Raw genomic sequence first — 16548 nt, 5'->3', positions numbered from 1 at the left:
CTTGCTTGGACAAGTCGATGCCCAGTCGCACCATCTTTGCCTTGAAAGGAGCATTCTGGCTGTCCTTCTTCCAAGACAGATGGGTTTGTTCTGTTGGCAGTCCCTGGTACACGAGTCTTCTCCAGAACCATCATTCAAACGCATCAATTGTTCTTCAAACAACCCAGCTTCTCAGCTGGACAGACGGAAGGACTTTGGTGAGAGGCTAGAACTCTGATGCACAGCTCCTCCGACCTCCTGTGCTTCCCTGCTCCGTTTCCACTACGCCCCGCCCGCGCTGGCCGGCCTCCCTAACCACGCCCCTTCTGACGCGCGGGCCCCGCCCCCTCCCCTCCCCGCCCCGCCCCGCCCCGGCCCTGGCGAGGCTGCTCTTCCGCCACCGGCCGGAGAGCGGCGGTGTGTCCTCAGCGGCTGATTCGTGTCTTGTTTCCTCCCCCCGCGCCGCGGCCACCGCGGCGGCCAGTGTAGCGCGGCGCCGGAATGCACGAGGGGCCGCGGCGGCGGCGGCGGGAAAACACGCCGGGCGGCGCCGCGCACGCCACAGCCTGCTCCGGCCTGGAAGGCAGCTTGAGGACAAGTAAGAGGGGCCCTGAGGGAAGGGGTCCGCAGCGGAGGGCCCGAGGCGGTAGCGAGTGGGGCTGAGGCAGAACCCGCCCCCCCCCTAAGGCCCTGGGCCGGTGCCCACGCGCCAGGCGCGGGCCCAATGGAAACGCCGTGTGGGCGAGAGGCGGGCCCTGGCTCGCCGCCCAGCCCGAAGGTGGTTCTCATGGCTTCTACCCTCCAGACACACCCCCTGCCTTAGAAACCGGCCGTCCGTTTCCGGGCTGACCCGGTGCCCTCAGCCCCCTCAGCCGGTCCCCGAGGGGCAACGCCAGGCCGCAGTCCCGAACATAGGCAGCCCTGGCAAAGCTGTTTCTCGACGGTTCTTCACATGCGCGGCCCCTCACGTTTCACACCGTCCAAGTGGGTGATCCTGTGAGCCTTTGACCTTGACCACCAACCCTTCCAAATAGGACACTCCCTGGGACCTTTCGAACCCAGTTTTCTCGAACTCTCTCCGAAGTGGCCATTGAGAAACCCGCCTTGGGGGGCGGCCGAGCCATGTTATGTAAGGCAGGATGGATCTTTGCGGCCCTCGAGGTGGGAAGGAACGTGCGTCGCCTGTCCCCCCCCCCTCCCCCCGCCCCCAATGACTAGAATCCGAAACTGTCGGTGCAGTTGAGTGTCAGCGTGGGCTTTAAAGAATTGTCCTGTCGCCACCAACAATCTTTAGAACCAGGACCTGAGGTTGGCGGCTCGGACAGGTTGGGACACATTCTTTCTAGCTGCCGGACCTAGCGCAATTTTGCCTTGAAGGCAAGATGGACTGGCTTACGACACTTCAAGCCAGTCAGAAGGTGATGTTGGCCTAGAGTCTGGTTAAAGGTGACGTGAATTGGTTGAACTCCGAAACGAAAACCCAGACAGTTCCACTCTCCAGACAACCATGACGAGCCAGCAGATCGCTTTTCCCACTAAACAAACAAATCCACCCCAAAATGAATGTTCTTTTTCCATTTCAGCATCAGCCTTTCCGCTCCAGTTTTTTTCTTCTTATGTTTTATTGACATACAATTCACATGCTGTACATTTTGTGGTAGTTAGGTGATTTCACGACAACTTGAAGATACATAACAGCGCAGTGGTGGTCTTCAGCCTGTCAGTTGGGTCACAGCCTGATGGTGACTCCTTGTGGGCATGGCCTTCTCATAAGGAAGACCCTGGGATTGTAGAGGAATACCAGTTTCTGCCATTCTTTGACAGCTGGCTTTTCCTATTAATATGCCTTGGATACCTTTCTGGTATCTGGATTAGGAAAATAAAACCCTTCGAGTTTATTGCCACCAGATCGGTTTTTTGTTGTCATCCAACAGTTTCATTGGCACACAATTTATGTGTCATTCAATTGAACAATTAAATCGTTCAGCCATATCCAGGGGATTTTGTACAATCAGCACCACATCTATTTTTTAGAGCATTACCCCCACCCTCCAACCATGGTTAAATCACCTTTAAAATGAGTTGTGTAAATCACAGTTCTAGTGCTTCCTACCCATTCTTATCGATCTGAATGGACAGATCCTAGAACTCTAAAGATCAATGAAAAAGTAGGGACAAGCATAGGGGCCCTGATACATAGCATGAACACACTATTAGACACACCAACAATCAAAATTAATGTGATTTCCTAAAAATAAGATTGTATCAAAAGATTTCACCACTAGAGTAAAAAGAAAAGTGACAGACTGGGAAAACTTTTTGCTCAATGATATATTGGACAAGGGACTAATCTCTAAAAGCCTGAGACAACAACAGCATCTCAATAGGAAAAAGACCTAACTCAGAAACCAAACTCACTGCCATCGAGTTGATTCCAACTCATGGCGACCCTATAGGATATGGTGGAACTGCCTCTATGGGTTTCTGAGAATGTAACTCTATAGGAGTAGAAAACCTTATCTTTCTCTCTAGGAGCAGATGGTGATTGTGAACTGCTGACCTTACAGTTAGTACCTCAACGTATAAACTGTGCCACCAAGGCTTCCCAAGAAAGACAAATAGTACAATTAAAAGATGGTAAGAAGCATATTAGGGTGGTTTACCAAAGAGTGACATTCAGAAGGTTAACAGATCCCTGCAGAAATCTTCATGATCCTTAGCCATTCGAGAGATGCAATTTAAAAGAATCAAGTGTGATACCACTTCACCCAGCATTGATAGCAAAGTGCAAAAAAGCAGAAGACAAATGGTGACGGGGGTGTGGGGAGACTGGAGCCCTCATACATCGCTGGGGCTGTAAAACTGCGACTGAAGCAGTGGGGCACATCCTCAAACACTTGTACAATATGTATTCGGTGCCATTGAGTTGGTTCTGACCCATAGCAACTCTGCACAATAGAACAAAACACTGCCTCGTCCTGGGCTGGCCTCACAGTTATTTCTGTGGCTCTATCCTCATAATTGTTTGGCTCTTGTGGAATTTTTTTTTTTTTCATTTTCTTTGGCTTTAAGCTTAACTTACATATGTGCTTTGTTCCACAGTTAGTCCCTGGCCTCATTTTAGCTGCTGATACTGAATTCCTCCATTGTTTCTTCTCACAGATACAGTCAATTTGATATCTTTATTCCATCTGGAGAAATCCGTGTATATAGTCACCGTTTTTGTTGGTAAAAAAGGTATTTGCTATGAATAAGTCATTGGTCTTGCAAAATTCTATCATAGGCGGATATGCATACATATATGAAGGTACAAGTAAGTACTCTGGTATGTGTATCTTTGCACTTATTGGTATGTGCATACATGTTCATTATATGTATACATGTTTACATGTGCTGCCTAAATATTCATATGTATGTAATAACACATATGGGGCACAATTACAGACACTTCGTAATCATAACCAAAGACCTCACAGGATTGGTTTATTGGGTTTGAAAACTGAGGACCATAGTCTTTTGGGCAACTCAGTCAGCTGGCATAAGAATTCATAAAGGTACCAACAAGGGCTCAAGTAGAAAGCAAATGTTTTGAGAATGATGATTGCAATAAATGTACAAATGTGCTTGACACAATGGATGTATGTATGCTGGATTGTGATAAGAATGGTACCAACCCACAATAAAATGATTAAAAAAAAGAATTCATAAAGGAAGTGTTGTACATCCTAGTTTGGTAAATAGCATTTGGGGTCTTAGATGCTTGTGAATGGCGAACTCACCTGGAGCAAAAGAGAAACAGGAAATCCCAAGACTCGAAGACAAAATTTGTCTAGAAGACATCTAACATGAACCACGCTTTATTTACCTTGAGACCAGAAGAACTAGATGGTGCCAGTTTGCCACTACCAACCATTCTGACCAGAGACACTATAAAACAGTCTCAGATAAAATGGGAGAAAAATGTAAACAAAATTCAGATTCCAAAAATAAAAAGACTAGATCTGCTGGTAGCTGCTAGAAGAATTCCAGGTTCTTTTAGAGGTGCCTCAGAAACTATCACCCTAAGTTAACCTTTAAAAGTGGAACTGAAACCATTCCCAGTGGTCATGTTGCAGCCAATTAACAGATTGGCTCATAAAGAAACAGTATCATCCATGAGTACTGTGTTCCTTTAAAATGTCATCTATATGAAAGCAAATGGTCCACATTTACCTTAAAGCAAAGAGGAGAGGGCGAGGGAAAAGAGAGATGCTAGTTTTATGGAAGCAAAAAAAAAAAAAACACAACTAAAAAAACTCCCTGCCTCCGCTAACTTTTCAAGAGTTGCTGTATGCCCCATCCCTTTTACAAAAGACCTATATTAGTGCTTGCTTCCACTAACCAACAAAACAAAACAAAACTGGAAGAAGATTTAGCTTTTTTGTTTTGAAATTTTCCTAGAACTTAAATATTTTTTGACTGTGAATTGGGTTGGAATTTACATATTGGATCATTGTTTTTGCTTTCACGCAATCTGGAAGAATGGCGTTGCATTCATTTTCAAAGAGGATATTTAAAAATCTATCGTGAAGTACAGTGCTGCCTTCAAGGAAATCCATTAATACAACTATTATTCAAATGTATACACCAACCACAAAAGTTGGCAATAAAGAAATCGAAGAATTCTACCAATGTCTTTAAAATTGATCAAACATGCATTCAAGATGCATTAATAATTATTGGTGATTGGTATGCATAAGTTGGAAATGAAGAAGGAACAGTAGTTGGGAAATATGGTCTTGGTGATAGAAATGAAGCTGGAAATCACATGGTAGAATTTAGCAATACCAATGTCTTGTTCGTAGCAAATACCATTTTTCAACAATGCAAAAGATGACTATACACATGGAAGTTTCCAGATGGAATCTACAGAAGCCTAATTGACTACATCTGTGGGAAGAGATGATGGAGACGTTCAATGTCAGTAGCTAAAACCAGGCTTGGGGCTGACTGGAACATACTATCAATTTTTTATAGTGAAGTTCTGGTTGAATCTGAAGAAAATTAAATCAAGTTCATCAGAACCAAAAATATGACCTTAAGTCTATCCTACTAAATTTTGAGAATATCTTAAAAACAGATTTGCTGTATTGAACACTGACAGAAGATCTGATGAGCTACGGGAGAATATTCATGAAGAAAGGAAAAGGTAATTAAAAAGAAAAAAAGTGAATGTCAGAAGAAACTGACACTTGCTCTTAATCACAAAGTAGCTAAAGCAAATGGACGAAGGGATAAAGTCAAGGAACTGAATAGACAGTTTCAAAGGGCAGCTCAAGAAGACAAAGCCAAATATTATAACGAAATGTGCAAAGACAGAAAAACAAAAGGGAAGAACAGATTTAGCATACCTTAAACCAGCGGTTCTCAACCTGTGGGTTGCGACCCCTTTGGCGGTCAGATGACCTTTTCCCAGGGGTTGCCCGTCTCATAAATTACAGTGATGAAGTAGCAATGAAAATAATTTTATCACCACATGAACTATATTAAAGGGTGGTGGCATTAGGAAGGTTGAGAACCACTGCCTTAAACTGAAAAAAAAATGAAGAAAAACTTCAAGACATGAGTTTCAATATTGAAAGATTCTATAGGGAAAATACTGAATGATGCAGGAACCATCCAAAGAAGTTGTAAAGAATACAAAGAGTTATTGAACCAAAAGTATTGGTAGACATTCATCCATTCAAAGAAGTAACATGAGTAACCAGTGGTACTGAAGAATGAAGTAAAAGCTGAATTGAAAGTATTGGTAACATGAGTAACCAATGGTACTGAAGGATGAAGTAGAAGCTGAACTGAAAGTATTAGCCAAAAACAAAGCTCAAGGAATGAATGGAGTACCATTTGAATTGCGTCAACAAACTGATGAAGCACTAGGAAATACTTGTATATTCCAGGAAATTTATAAGACAGCTTCTTGGCCAACTGAGATACATTTTTGTACCCATTCCAAAGCAAGGTGACTCAACAGAATGCTCAGATTATAAAACAATATCATTGATACCACATGCAAATTAAATTTTTCTGAAGGTCATCCAATAATTATTGCAGCAGTACATTTCCAGGAAGTTGACAGAAGTTCAGGCCAGATTCAGAAGAGGATGTGGAACAAGGTATATGAGGGGGTCTGTAAAAAAAACTCGGAATTGTGCTGAGTGGAGTTGAGCTTTTTTAGTACACTTCTTCCTGCTTGGTGAGAATCTGAGTTAGTGCACTCTGAGTTAGTGCACCCAGTGGCATCGCCTGGGATGGTTCTCCCTAGTCATAGTGAATGTTTTCATAAAAGCAGTTTTTCTCAAACCTTGGGGTGGTTTTTTTTTTTTTTTTGTGGTAGTCGATTTTAAGAGAACAGCATGTGGCTATGAAATTTTGTTTCCTGCTTGGGCAAAATGCTGCAGAAACTTTTGTGATGTTGACCACCACAAAGAAGTTCTTCGCAAAGAACATAGCTTACAAGGACAGTGCTACAGGAAAAACTCAAGTGTATGAGTGGTTTTCTTTCAAAAAAGGTGCAATGTCTAGAATGACAACCTCATTCTAGACGTCTATCAACTTTACTAATTGATGAAAATGTGATCTCTTAGTGCATTTAGAGTTTGTTTTACCAGGTCAGCATGTTAATGAAATTTTATATTTAGAGGTTCTGAAAAGATTGTGTAACTGTGTGCAACAAAAATGGGCCAGATTTGTGGCAGATGGGGGACTGGTTTTGCCACCACAACAATGCACCAGCTCATGCAGCCATCTTAGTGTGTCAGTTTTTGGAAAAACAAAAACCAAAACCCAGCATGCCTCTTCTTGTCCCAAACACCTCACTCACCTGACCTCATTCCGTGCAACTTTTTTTTTGTTTCCATGAAAGACAGCAGTTTGACAACTTAGAAGAAGTGAAGAAAGAAATGGCATCCATTCAAACAGGTGTTTGAAAATGTTTCCAAGATTGGAATCGCAGATTTGACAAAAGTATTAAGTGTACTGGAGAGTACTCTTAAGGTGATAAGGTTGTTTTGTAAAAAAAATTCTGTGTTTTGGGGCACCCCTTCATATTATTGCTAGTGTCAGATGGATCTCGGCTGAGAGCAGAGAAAACCAGAAAGATGTTTACTTGTGTCTTATTGACTAAGCCAGGGTATTTGACTGTGAATCATAGCAAACCATGAATAGCTTTGAGAAGAATGAGAATTCCATAAAACTTTGTTGTGCTCTTTCTCAACTTGTATGTGGAAAAAGAGACAGTTGTGGGAACATAACAAGGGATTAGGTACGACTTATAATCAGAAAAGGTGTGCATAAAGGTTATACCCTATAACTGTACTTATTGAATCAGTGGCTTCAGGAATGGAGAAATGCTTATTAGCAACCTGTTATATGCAGATGGCACAAGCATTTTTGTTAAAAATAAGGAGGACTTGAACCACTTGCTGGTGAAGATTAAGGACTACAGCATTCAGTATGTAGTATGGATTTCAATTTAATATAAAGAAGACCAATATCTTCCCAACTGGACCAATAGGTATTATCATGATAAAAAAACTGAAGCAGTTAATGATTTTATCTTGCTTTGATCCACAATCAGTGCTCACAGAAGAGATCAAAAGATGCCTTGCATTGAGTATATGTACTGCACAGGACCTCCTTAGAATATTGAAGTGCAAAGATGTTGCTTTGAGGACTAAGATGCTCCTGACCCAAGCCATAGTATTTTCAATGGCCTCATTTGCACGTGTAAACTGACATTGAATAATGAAGACAAAAGAAGAATTGGTGTATTAGAATTATGATGCTCGTGAAGAACATTGAAAGTACCACGGACTGCCAAAAGAACTAATGAATCTGTCTTGTGATAAGTACAGTCAGAATGCTCCTTGGAGGCCATGATGGCAAGACTTCATCTCATGTACTCTGTATAATGTCAAAAGAGACTGGCCCCTGGAGAAGGACACTGTGCTTGGTAAAGTAGCAGGGCAGGGAAAGGAGGAAGGCCTTCAACAAGATGAATTTACACCATGGCCTGATCGAGGCCGCAAGCATGGGAACAGTTGTGAGGATGGTGCAGGACCAGGCATTGTATACAACATAGCTATGGGTTAGAACCAACTCAAGGACACCTAACAACAAGGACGACTGCCGAGGGCAAGATTATGTACATTCTCAGTAAGTGATCTGGAAGAATTTAATAAAGGCTTAATTTCTGTGTTTTTGTTGTGAGGTGCCATCCAGTCAGTTCTAACCCATAGTAATTTTATGTACCACAAAAGGAAACAATGCCAAGTCCTGTGCCATCTTCACATTGTTAGTATGCTTGAGCCCGTTGCAGCCACTGAGGCAATCCAACTCCTTCCGGACCTTCCTGGTTTTCACTGTCTCTGAATTTTACCAAGCATGATGCCCTTCTCCAGGGACTGGTCTCTCCTGACAATGTGTCCAAAGTATGTATGATGTAGTCTTGCCATCCTTGCTTCTAAGGAGCACTCTGGCCTTCCTTATTCCAAGACAGTTTGTCCTTGTCAACAGTCCATGGTACTCTCCATAGTCTTCGCCAGCACCACCATTCAAATCGATCAGTTCTTCACTCTTCCATATTCACTGTCCTCCTTCACATGCATAGGGCACAGTTGAAAATACCATGACTTGGATCAAGCAAACTTTAGTCATCAAAGCAACATCCTTGCTTTTCAGTACTGTAAGGAAGGCTGTGTAGCAGATTTACTTAATCCAAAGCTTCTTTTGATCAACTCTTGACTACTGTTCCCATGAACTCTGATTGTGTATCCAAGCAAGGAAAAACTCTTAGCAGCTTCACCTTTGCTCCATTTATCATGATGTTACCTATTGGTCTAGTTGTGAGGCATTTTTCTGTACATTGAGCCATAATCCATACTGAAGTCTATAATCCTTGATCTTTATCAGCAAGTGCTTCCGGTGCTCCTTACTTCCAGCAAGCAAGATTGTGTCATCTGTATTTTGAAGGTTGTTAATTAGCCTCCCTCCAATCCTGATGCCATGTTCTTCTTCATATAATCTAGCTTCTCTGATGATTTGCTGATAATTTCTGTGAGAACTTTGCAAATGGTTTGGGGGCTGTCACTGCTATCGATAGGCTTTTGCAAACTGGGGTGCCCAGAATTTATGCTTTAGTGTAGTAAAAAAAAAAAAGTTTGCCCTCAGACAGAATGTATTTGAGAATAGATTACAATTCCCTGAAAGAGCTCTGACAGTGTAGTGGCCTACATATTGAACAGCTAATTTCAAGGGTCAGAAATTCAAAAGTACCAACTGCTCCATGGGAGAAAGATGAGGCTTTCTACAACTGTAAAGATATACACAGAAGCAGTTCTACTCTGTCCTATGAGCCAGAATGGAATCAGTGGCAGTGAGTTTAGCCTAAGGAGGAGCAGTCCTGCCCTTAGGGGTGTTACCTTGGCATGCCCTTATTGGAAATTGAGGTATCAGGAACCTCTCTTCATAAATCATACTCAAACCATCAAGTATCAGATGATTGTACAAGCCTAGATCCAAACTTGTACACTTTCCTACTCTGCATTTGTGTAGCATACCAATTATGGTTCTCTCGCCACCTGCTACTATGATATATCTGTCTGATACTAATCATGCTTTTGTGACAGTTTCCCTTATAAAAATGACATATTTAAGTGGGTGGCTTTCTGTAAATTCTTGGATACTATTGTGGCCTCATAACTCACAGATCTATCAGGGCTCCTTAAAATTAGTAAAATTTAGTAAAAGTGTCTCTATCAAATATAATAGAATTGTCAATCTTTTTCATCATAGAACACCTTAATGTCCTTTAACTATTCTAGAATCTAATTAAAGATTCTACGTTGCATTTAGTATTGTTTATTAAAGCTTAAATTCTGAACCCTTGATTTGGGGAAGGCTTTGGTTTATAGTGAGCCCTGATGGCATAGTGGGCCAGCAGTTCAAACCCTACAAGCTGTTGCACAGGAGTAAGAAGAGGCTACTGTCTACCTTTGTAAAATTTGAAGTCTTAGACCCAAAGTGGCAGTTCTACTCAATCTTACAGGGTTGCCATGAGTCATAATTGACTGGATGGCAGTGAGAGTGCCCTTTAGGTCAACAGACCGTCTAGTAATAGCTACACCACTCCTTTGTTACTCTTTATAGCTGAACAGTATTTCAGTACCTGCGAACACCATATTTTGTGTTTTTATTTATTTGTTGATAGATATGCAGGTTGTTTCAGTTTTTTTGCTGATATGAATATTCCGCAAACATAGGTATGCATATGTTTAATTTTGTTTGGCTTATTATATTTCTGGGAGGACATTTCTATTTTTAGTATTTAAATAAACCTTGCAGGTTGTTCATAGCGATTGTACCATTTACAATCCCATCAGAAATGTACAAGAGTTCCAGCCTCCTACAACCTTTTCTAGCATTTGTTGTTTTCTGTTTTTGTGGTCGGTGGCAATTTTTGTAGAGGTGAGATGGTATTTTTATCCCATTCACATTTAAGTAGGGAAATCAAGCCCCCTAGCTGGAGTTTTCCTGCTTCTATCAGGGGGTTTCAGAAAGTTTGAGGAAAAGTTCCAGTATCTTTCAATTTCATTTCCCCACAAGATTTTTGAAACCTTTTTTGTACAGGAGTCCTTGCCCTTGTGTAGCTTACACTTGATGGGAATATAGGTAACACATACAATGAATAGGTAACTAAAACAATATATTAGAAAGTGATAAAAGTCAACCAAACTCATTGTCATCAAGTCAGTGCTCACTCAGAGTCACCTTATAGGGCAGGATAAAATGGCCCTGTGAGTTTCTGAGACTAACTCTATGAGAGTATAAAGCAGCATCATTCTGCCTTGGAACACTGGTGGTTTCAAACTACTGACCTTGTGGATTGCAGCCTGATGTGTAATTACTTCACCACCAAGTGGTAAAAGGCATGGGGAAAAAAACTAAGAGGTCATAAGTGATACTAGAGGACTGAATTCCTAAGAGATAACATTTGAGTGATGAGGGAGTCAATTTTACAGATACATGGGAGGAAAGTTGTTCAGATAGGGAGGAGTCACAGTGTAAATTTCCTCTGCTGGGAACCTTGCTGGAGTCTTTGAAAAACAGCAAGGTGGTCAAATGTGGTTTGAATAGAGTGTGTGAACCAGAGTTACTAGAAGATAACAGTACAATGGTGACAGGCATCTAGAAAGCAGGTCACTCTAAGGGCTCTAACTTTCACTGTGGGTGAGTTGGGAAACTATTGGAAAGGTTAACAGAATAGAGGCATCATCTGATCTGTAGTTTGAGTCACTCCGATTGCTGCTCTAAGAATGAGAGGGGCAAAGGTGGAAACAGGGAGAGTGGTTAGGAGATTATAATATTAATAATGCAGGTAAGAGGTGCTCGTGGTGTAGTCTAGGCGGTGGCAGGGAGATGGTGAGGGATGATCAGATTGTGGATTCATTTTGAGGGCTGCCATGGCAAAATTGGCTTATTGGTTGACTGGCTGTATGGCCACAGGAGTTAAGAATTATAATAAAAATTTTTTATCTGAAGCAATTAGAAGGATAGAGTTGATATGAACTGAAATGAGAAAGAGTAAGTGCAGACTTGAAGGGTGTGATCATGAACTTGTTTTTGGCGATGTTAAGTTTTACAATGCCTATTAGGTATCCAAGTGTAGGTGCTCAGTACTCATTTTGAATATATTTATGAATATGGTTTTATTTGACAAAAGAGACCAAAAAAATAAACACACTGCCAGCGAGTCAATTCTGATTCATTGTGACCCTATAGGACAGAAAAAAAAAACTGTTCCTGTGGGTTTCTGAGACTGTAACTCTTTATGGGAGTAGAAAGCCCTATCTTTCTCCCTGGGAGCAGCTGGTAATTTCGAGCTTGCAGTTAGCCCAGTGCAAAACCACTACCCGCCCCCCCCCAAGCTTATTTGATAAAATATTGCTATTAAAGCAGTGCACTTGCTGTTCTGAAACTATTAAATTATGTTAATATCTTAGTTTTAGACATGTTTAATCATTGCAAAAAACAAAATATATGGTTGAGTTTTGACTGCTGCTTGGTTTTGCTGCTAGAATTGATGGCACTTTCTGAGTTAAATAAATACTTAATTCTAATTTTAGGAATGGGAGTATAATTGTACAGTCTGACTATTTCTATTTATTTTCTATTTTAGGTCCTATTTTCTTTGAGGCATGATTTAAGAATCAGACATCTTGAATAAGCAACAAAAAATATTTTAGTTTGGGGGATCAGAATGCCACGGAGAAGAAAAAATCTTGGGGGAAGTCCATTTCGAAGATCTGTAAACACTAAGGATGTTAATGCAGCCCGTGTTACTCCTCCTCCTTCTGTATGTGAGACTGAAGTTGATCAAAATGACCTCTTCACCAGTATTTCAGAGATGTTTTCTGATCTGGATCCTGATGTAGTATACTTGATGCTTTCCGAATGTGATTTCAAAGGTAAGGAAAGGTTTGCGTTGTTCACTTTGCATCTTGACCTAAGCGTTCATGTACTGTGCCATGACTCAGAAGTAAAGAAAAGTAACTATCTTATCATTTCCTTTCTGTTCATCATTTATTGAACTTCTCATCTGGATAAGGGACCAAGTTTGGTATCATGGGGAATATGAATAATAATACAGCATTCTTTTTGTTGTTAAGGAATTAAATTCTAGATGTAAGATGTACATTAGGTAATTGTTGTTGTTAGGAACTGTTATTGTTGTCAGTTCCGACTTACAGTGACCCTGTGCACAACAGAACAAAACATTGCCTGGTTCTCATATAAAACGCTACACTTTATGTTTTTTGAAAATCATGTATTGCAGAAACCTAGTTTCCTGCATAAACTTTCTAACACATAGCAGACGACATGATGATAGCAAGAATTGATTTACTCACACAGTCAATTTTGATAGTGCTTCCCTGTCTGCAAATGCACTTTTAAATAATTTACTGCAAAAAAAAAATTGCTGCAGTTTTTGTTGTTAGGTGCCCATTGAGTTAGTTCTAACCCATAATTACCCTGTACACAACAGAATGAAACACTGCCCAGTGCTGCCCCATCCTCTTGAGTGATGCAGCCACTATGTCAATCCATCTCCTTGCGGTCCTTTTTCATTGACCCTCCACTTTACCAAGCATGTTGTCCTTTTCTAGGGCCTAGTCTCTCCTGACAGTATGTGCAGTGTGTAGCAGAAGAAGTCTTACCACCCTTGTCTCTCAGTGGTACTCATCTGCTTTTCCTTTTAGCAGTCTGTGGTACTTTCAATATTATTCTCCAGCACCACAATACAAACGTATATATTCTTACATAAGTATAGGTGTTATATTCTACATTTTATTCCTTTTATCTTTTGTCTAGAATAGGTTGGTACTGTGGTCTTTGGGGTCAGATCAGCTTCCGCTGTGATGGCCTTTGGATTATGGGATGTTGAGCAGCATCCCTGGCCTTAACCTATTAGATGCCAGTAGCAAAGCCCCTACCCCTACTTGTGACAGTCAGAATGTTGTCATATGCCTCCTCCTTTCCCGGCAGGCAAATTTGTCCCCCATTGAGAACATTGTCCTAGAATATAAGATTAATAAAGACATATTTTAAAAATGATTTTGTCTTACTGCTATATATCCAGCCCCCAGTATAACAAAGAACCTACAGTAGAAATACACTAAATATTTACTGAATGAATAGATATAGCTGAGGGAGTAAGAGGTGATTAACAGTCGACAGTAGTAAAGTATCGTAGTTTTTGAACATTGATTTGGGAGTCAAGAAACCTGGACTGGATTTCTAGTTCTGCCACCTCACCTCTCTGGCATTGTACTCATTGTCAAAAATGACATTTAAAGCTCTATCTTGAAGTACAGTGCTATCTGTGGTAGGATTATTGCTATCCACCTTCAAGGAAATCCAATCAATACAACTGTTATTTAAATTTATACACCAACCACTAATGCAAATGATGAAGAAATTGAAGAATTCTACCAACTACTTCAGCCTGAAATTGATCTTGGAAGGAATGGGACCAGATACTCCTTAGATGCAAGGATGGCAAGACTTCATCTTACATACTTTGGTCATGTCAGGAGAGACCAAGCCCTGGAGAAGGATATCATGCTTGGTAAAGTAGAGGAGCAATGAAAAAGAGGAAGGCCCTCAACAAGATGGATTGACTTAATGGCTTCCTTAATGGGCTTAAGCATAGGAACAGTTATGAGGATGGGGCAGTGTTTTGTTCTGTTGTGTGGAGGGTCACTATGGGTTGGAACTAACTCGATGGGACCTAACAACAGCAGCAACTATTGCAGCAAATTATCTAAAAGTGTGTTTGGAGACATGAAAGCACTATCACATTTGACCGTGTGAGTAAATTAATTAGCTATGATTGCTAGTGAATGGCCAAATTGTCGATTTGGGATGTTTTGGTAATGCATGATAAGTGCATTTGCTATCATCATGAGATTTGCTATCTGTTATGATGTGTATGCAGAAAACTAGGTTTCTGCAGTCCATGAATCTCAAAAAGCATAGGTTGAAGTATTTTATAAGCTTATATTTAATGCTTATTTTCTAATTTTGAAGTCTTAAAAAAATTATTAGTTGCATATATGCTAATATAGCAAAGTAAAACTATAAGAAAAATATAATACCCTCATATCCTAATTTTTAAAATTCTTTTTTTGCTTCATGATCTTTTCTAGAGTTTGTTTATAAATACTTGAAATTTTGTGTAGTGTTTTGTGATAGCAGTGATAGAATTTTTTTTCTTCACCCAATGAAATAGCATTATTTTCAACATTGTTGTAATTTGCTTTTAAAACAGCTTTTTAAAGAAAATGTTTTGAAAATGGTGATGGCAGCATATGTACAAATGTGCTTGACACAATGGATGTAGGTATGGATTGTGGTAAGAGCTGTAAGAGTCCCCAATAAAATGATTTAAAATAAATAAAACAGCTTTTTTTGGCTCTTGCAACCAAAATGCTAGATTGACTCCCAAAGATTGGTGCCAAATTGTAATACCCTCAGGCCTCTTTAAGTGGCCTCAACCACAGTTGGTTCCACTTTACAACACATATTTTTAAAGGATTTTAATGAAAGAAAAATTGTACCTTTCCTTAATTTATGTCTTTCTTTTTGGTAAAGAAGAATGTTGAACATTTTTATACATACTTGTTCAGTACTTCGTCCGTAAATTATCTTTTTGTTGTTTTTCTATCATGGTTTTAATTTAGTTCAACAGTTTGTATAAGGTCTCATGTTAATATAGAGATATATGTTGTTTTCTTGGTTGATGTGAACTTACTGCTGTTTTTCATTAGGTACAGTTATTTTTGAGTCACGCTCTTGTGATTTTCTAATCATAGATTTTCTCATATTAGTGTTCTCTCATATTAGCATTGTCTCTCATATTAGCATTGACTCTTTTTTAATATTAAATACTTTATTAGCATTGACTCTTGTTAGCATTGTCTCTGTTTTAAGTATTGTCTCTTATTAGCATTGTCTCTCATATTAGCCTCGGCTCTCATTAGCATTGTGTCATGTTAGTATTGCCTTTCATTAGCATGGTCTTTCTTATTAGCATTGTCTCTCAAATTAGCATTGTCTCTTCATTCAGTTGGGCATTGAGTTAGTTAAGGTTTTTTGTGCCAACCTGGCCAATAAACACATGTGAAGTTAATTGAAGGGGAGAGAGAGAAATGACTTGGTGAGCCTTGCTTTTCTAGTTCTGAGTCTCTTGCTTTTTGATGATCAAACCAGGGTGCAACTGCCTTAGCCAGTTCTCTGATTCAGGCATCCCTGAGGAGAAGCTACATGGACCTATCCTGATGCAGCCCTGGGTGCTGGAGCAGCTGTGTGGAGACCCCTGCCAACACTGAGATGCTTACACACTCACTGATTCGGCTTTCCTCCTGCAGTTGGTGTCATAGTGTGTGTTTTGTGAGATGGAGGAGGACTGTGGATTGGTGTCGGACATATGGGTTCATGTTGGACTTGAGGGCTTGGGCAGCACTGGGTTGGGATGTTTTCTTGATGTGCACTTACCCTTTATATAAAACTCTCCCTTATACATGAGTTTCTGTGGATTTATTTCTCTAAAATACCCGGACTCACACATTATGGTACCTTGGGAGTGGGGTACTAGAGAAACAAGTCATAAGATGGAGAGTAGATGTTTGTTTGACCTCTCCCTCATGGTAGTTTTTCTTCTTTGTCTAGCCAGAGGTCAGATAAAGCCACACTGTTTACTTGGTTGTTTTTTTTTTTTTTTGAAAATAGGGGAAATATAAAAATAGAAAGCTTGTAAGCACACCTGCTTTCAGCCATTAAAATTTGGTCTTTAGATGGGTTTAGGCCATGCCTGCAAATAAATCTTTGAAAATATATGCCCCACCCAGTGCTTTGGAGTACTCAGGAACCAATGGTCTTTGTTAGAAGCTGGAAAATAATCTGGAACCATGAAGAAAACTCCTCTCTGGGACTGAATATTAAAGGGAGCATGTGGGCAGGCTGAAATGCTTG

At 40.4% G+C, this 16548-nt stretch overlaps 1 protein-coding gene across 1 annotated transcript in view; it reads left to right on the top strand.

Annotated features, from left to right (window-relative positions):
* Positions 1 to 480: 480 nt before the first annotated feature.
* N4BP2 (NEDD4 binding protein 2) overlaps positions 481 to 16548 on the top strand; it is a 92300-nt gene continuing 76232 nt past the window's right edge. The window contains 2 exon segments of the mRNA XM_075544408.1: positions 481 to 577; positions 12194 to 12482. Of these exon segments, the coding sequence (XP_075400523.1) occupies positions 12275 to 12482 (208 nt within the window). The 5' untranslated portion in view covers positions 481 to 577; positions 12194 to 12274.

The sequence above is a fragment of the Tenrec ecaudatus genome, chromosome 3, assembly GCF_050624435.1.
Source record: "Tenrec ecaudatus isolate mTenEca1 chromosome 3, mTenEca1.hap1, whole genome shotgun sequence".
Taxonomy (NCBI): Eukaryota; Metazoa; Chordata; class Mammalia; order Afrosoricida; family Tenrecidae; genus Tenrec; species Tenrec ecaudatus.
This window is presented reverse-complemented; position numbering and strand designations above follow the sequence as displayed.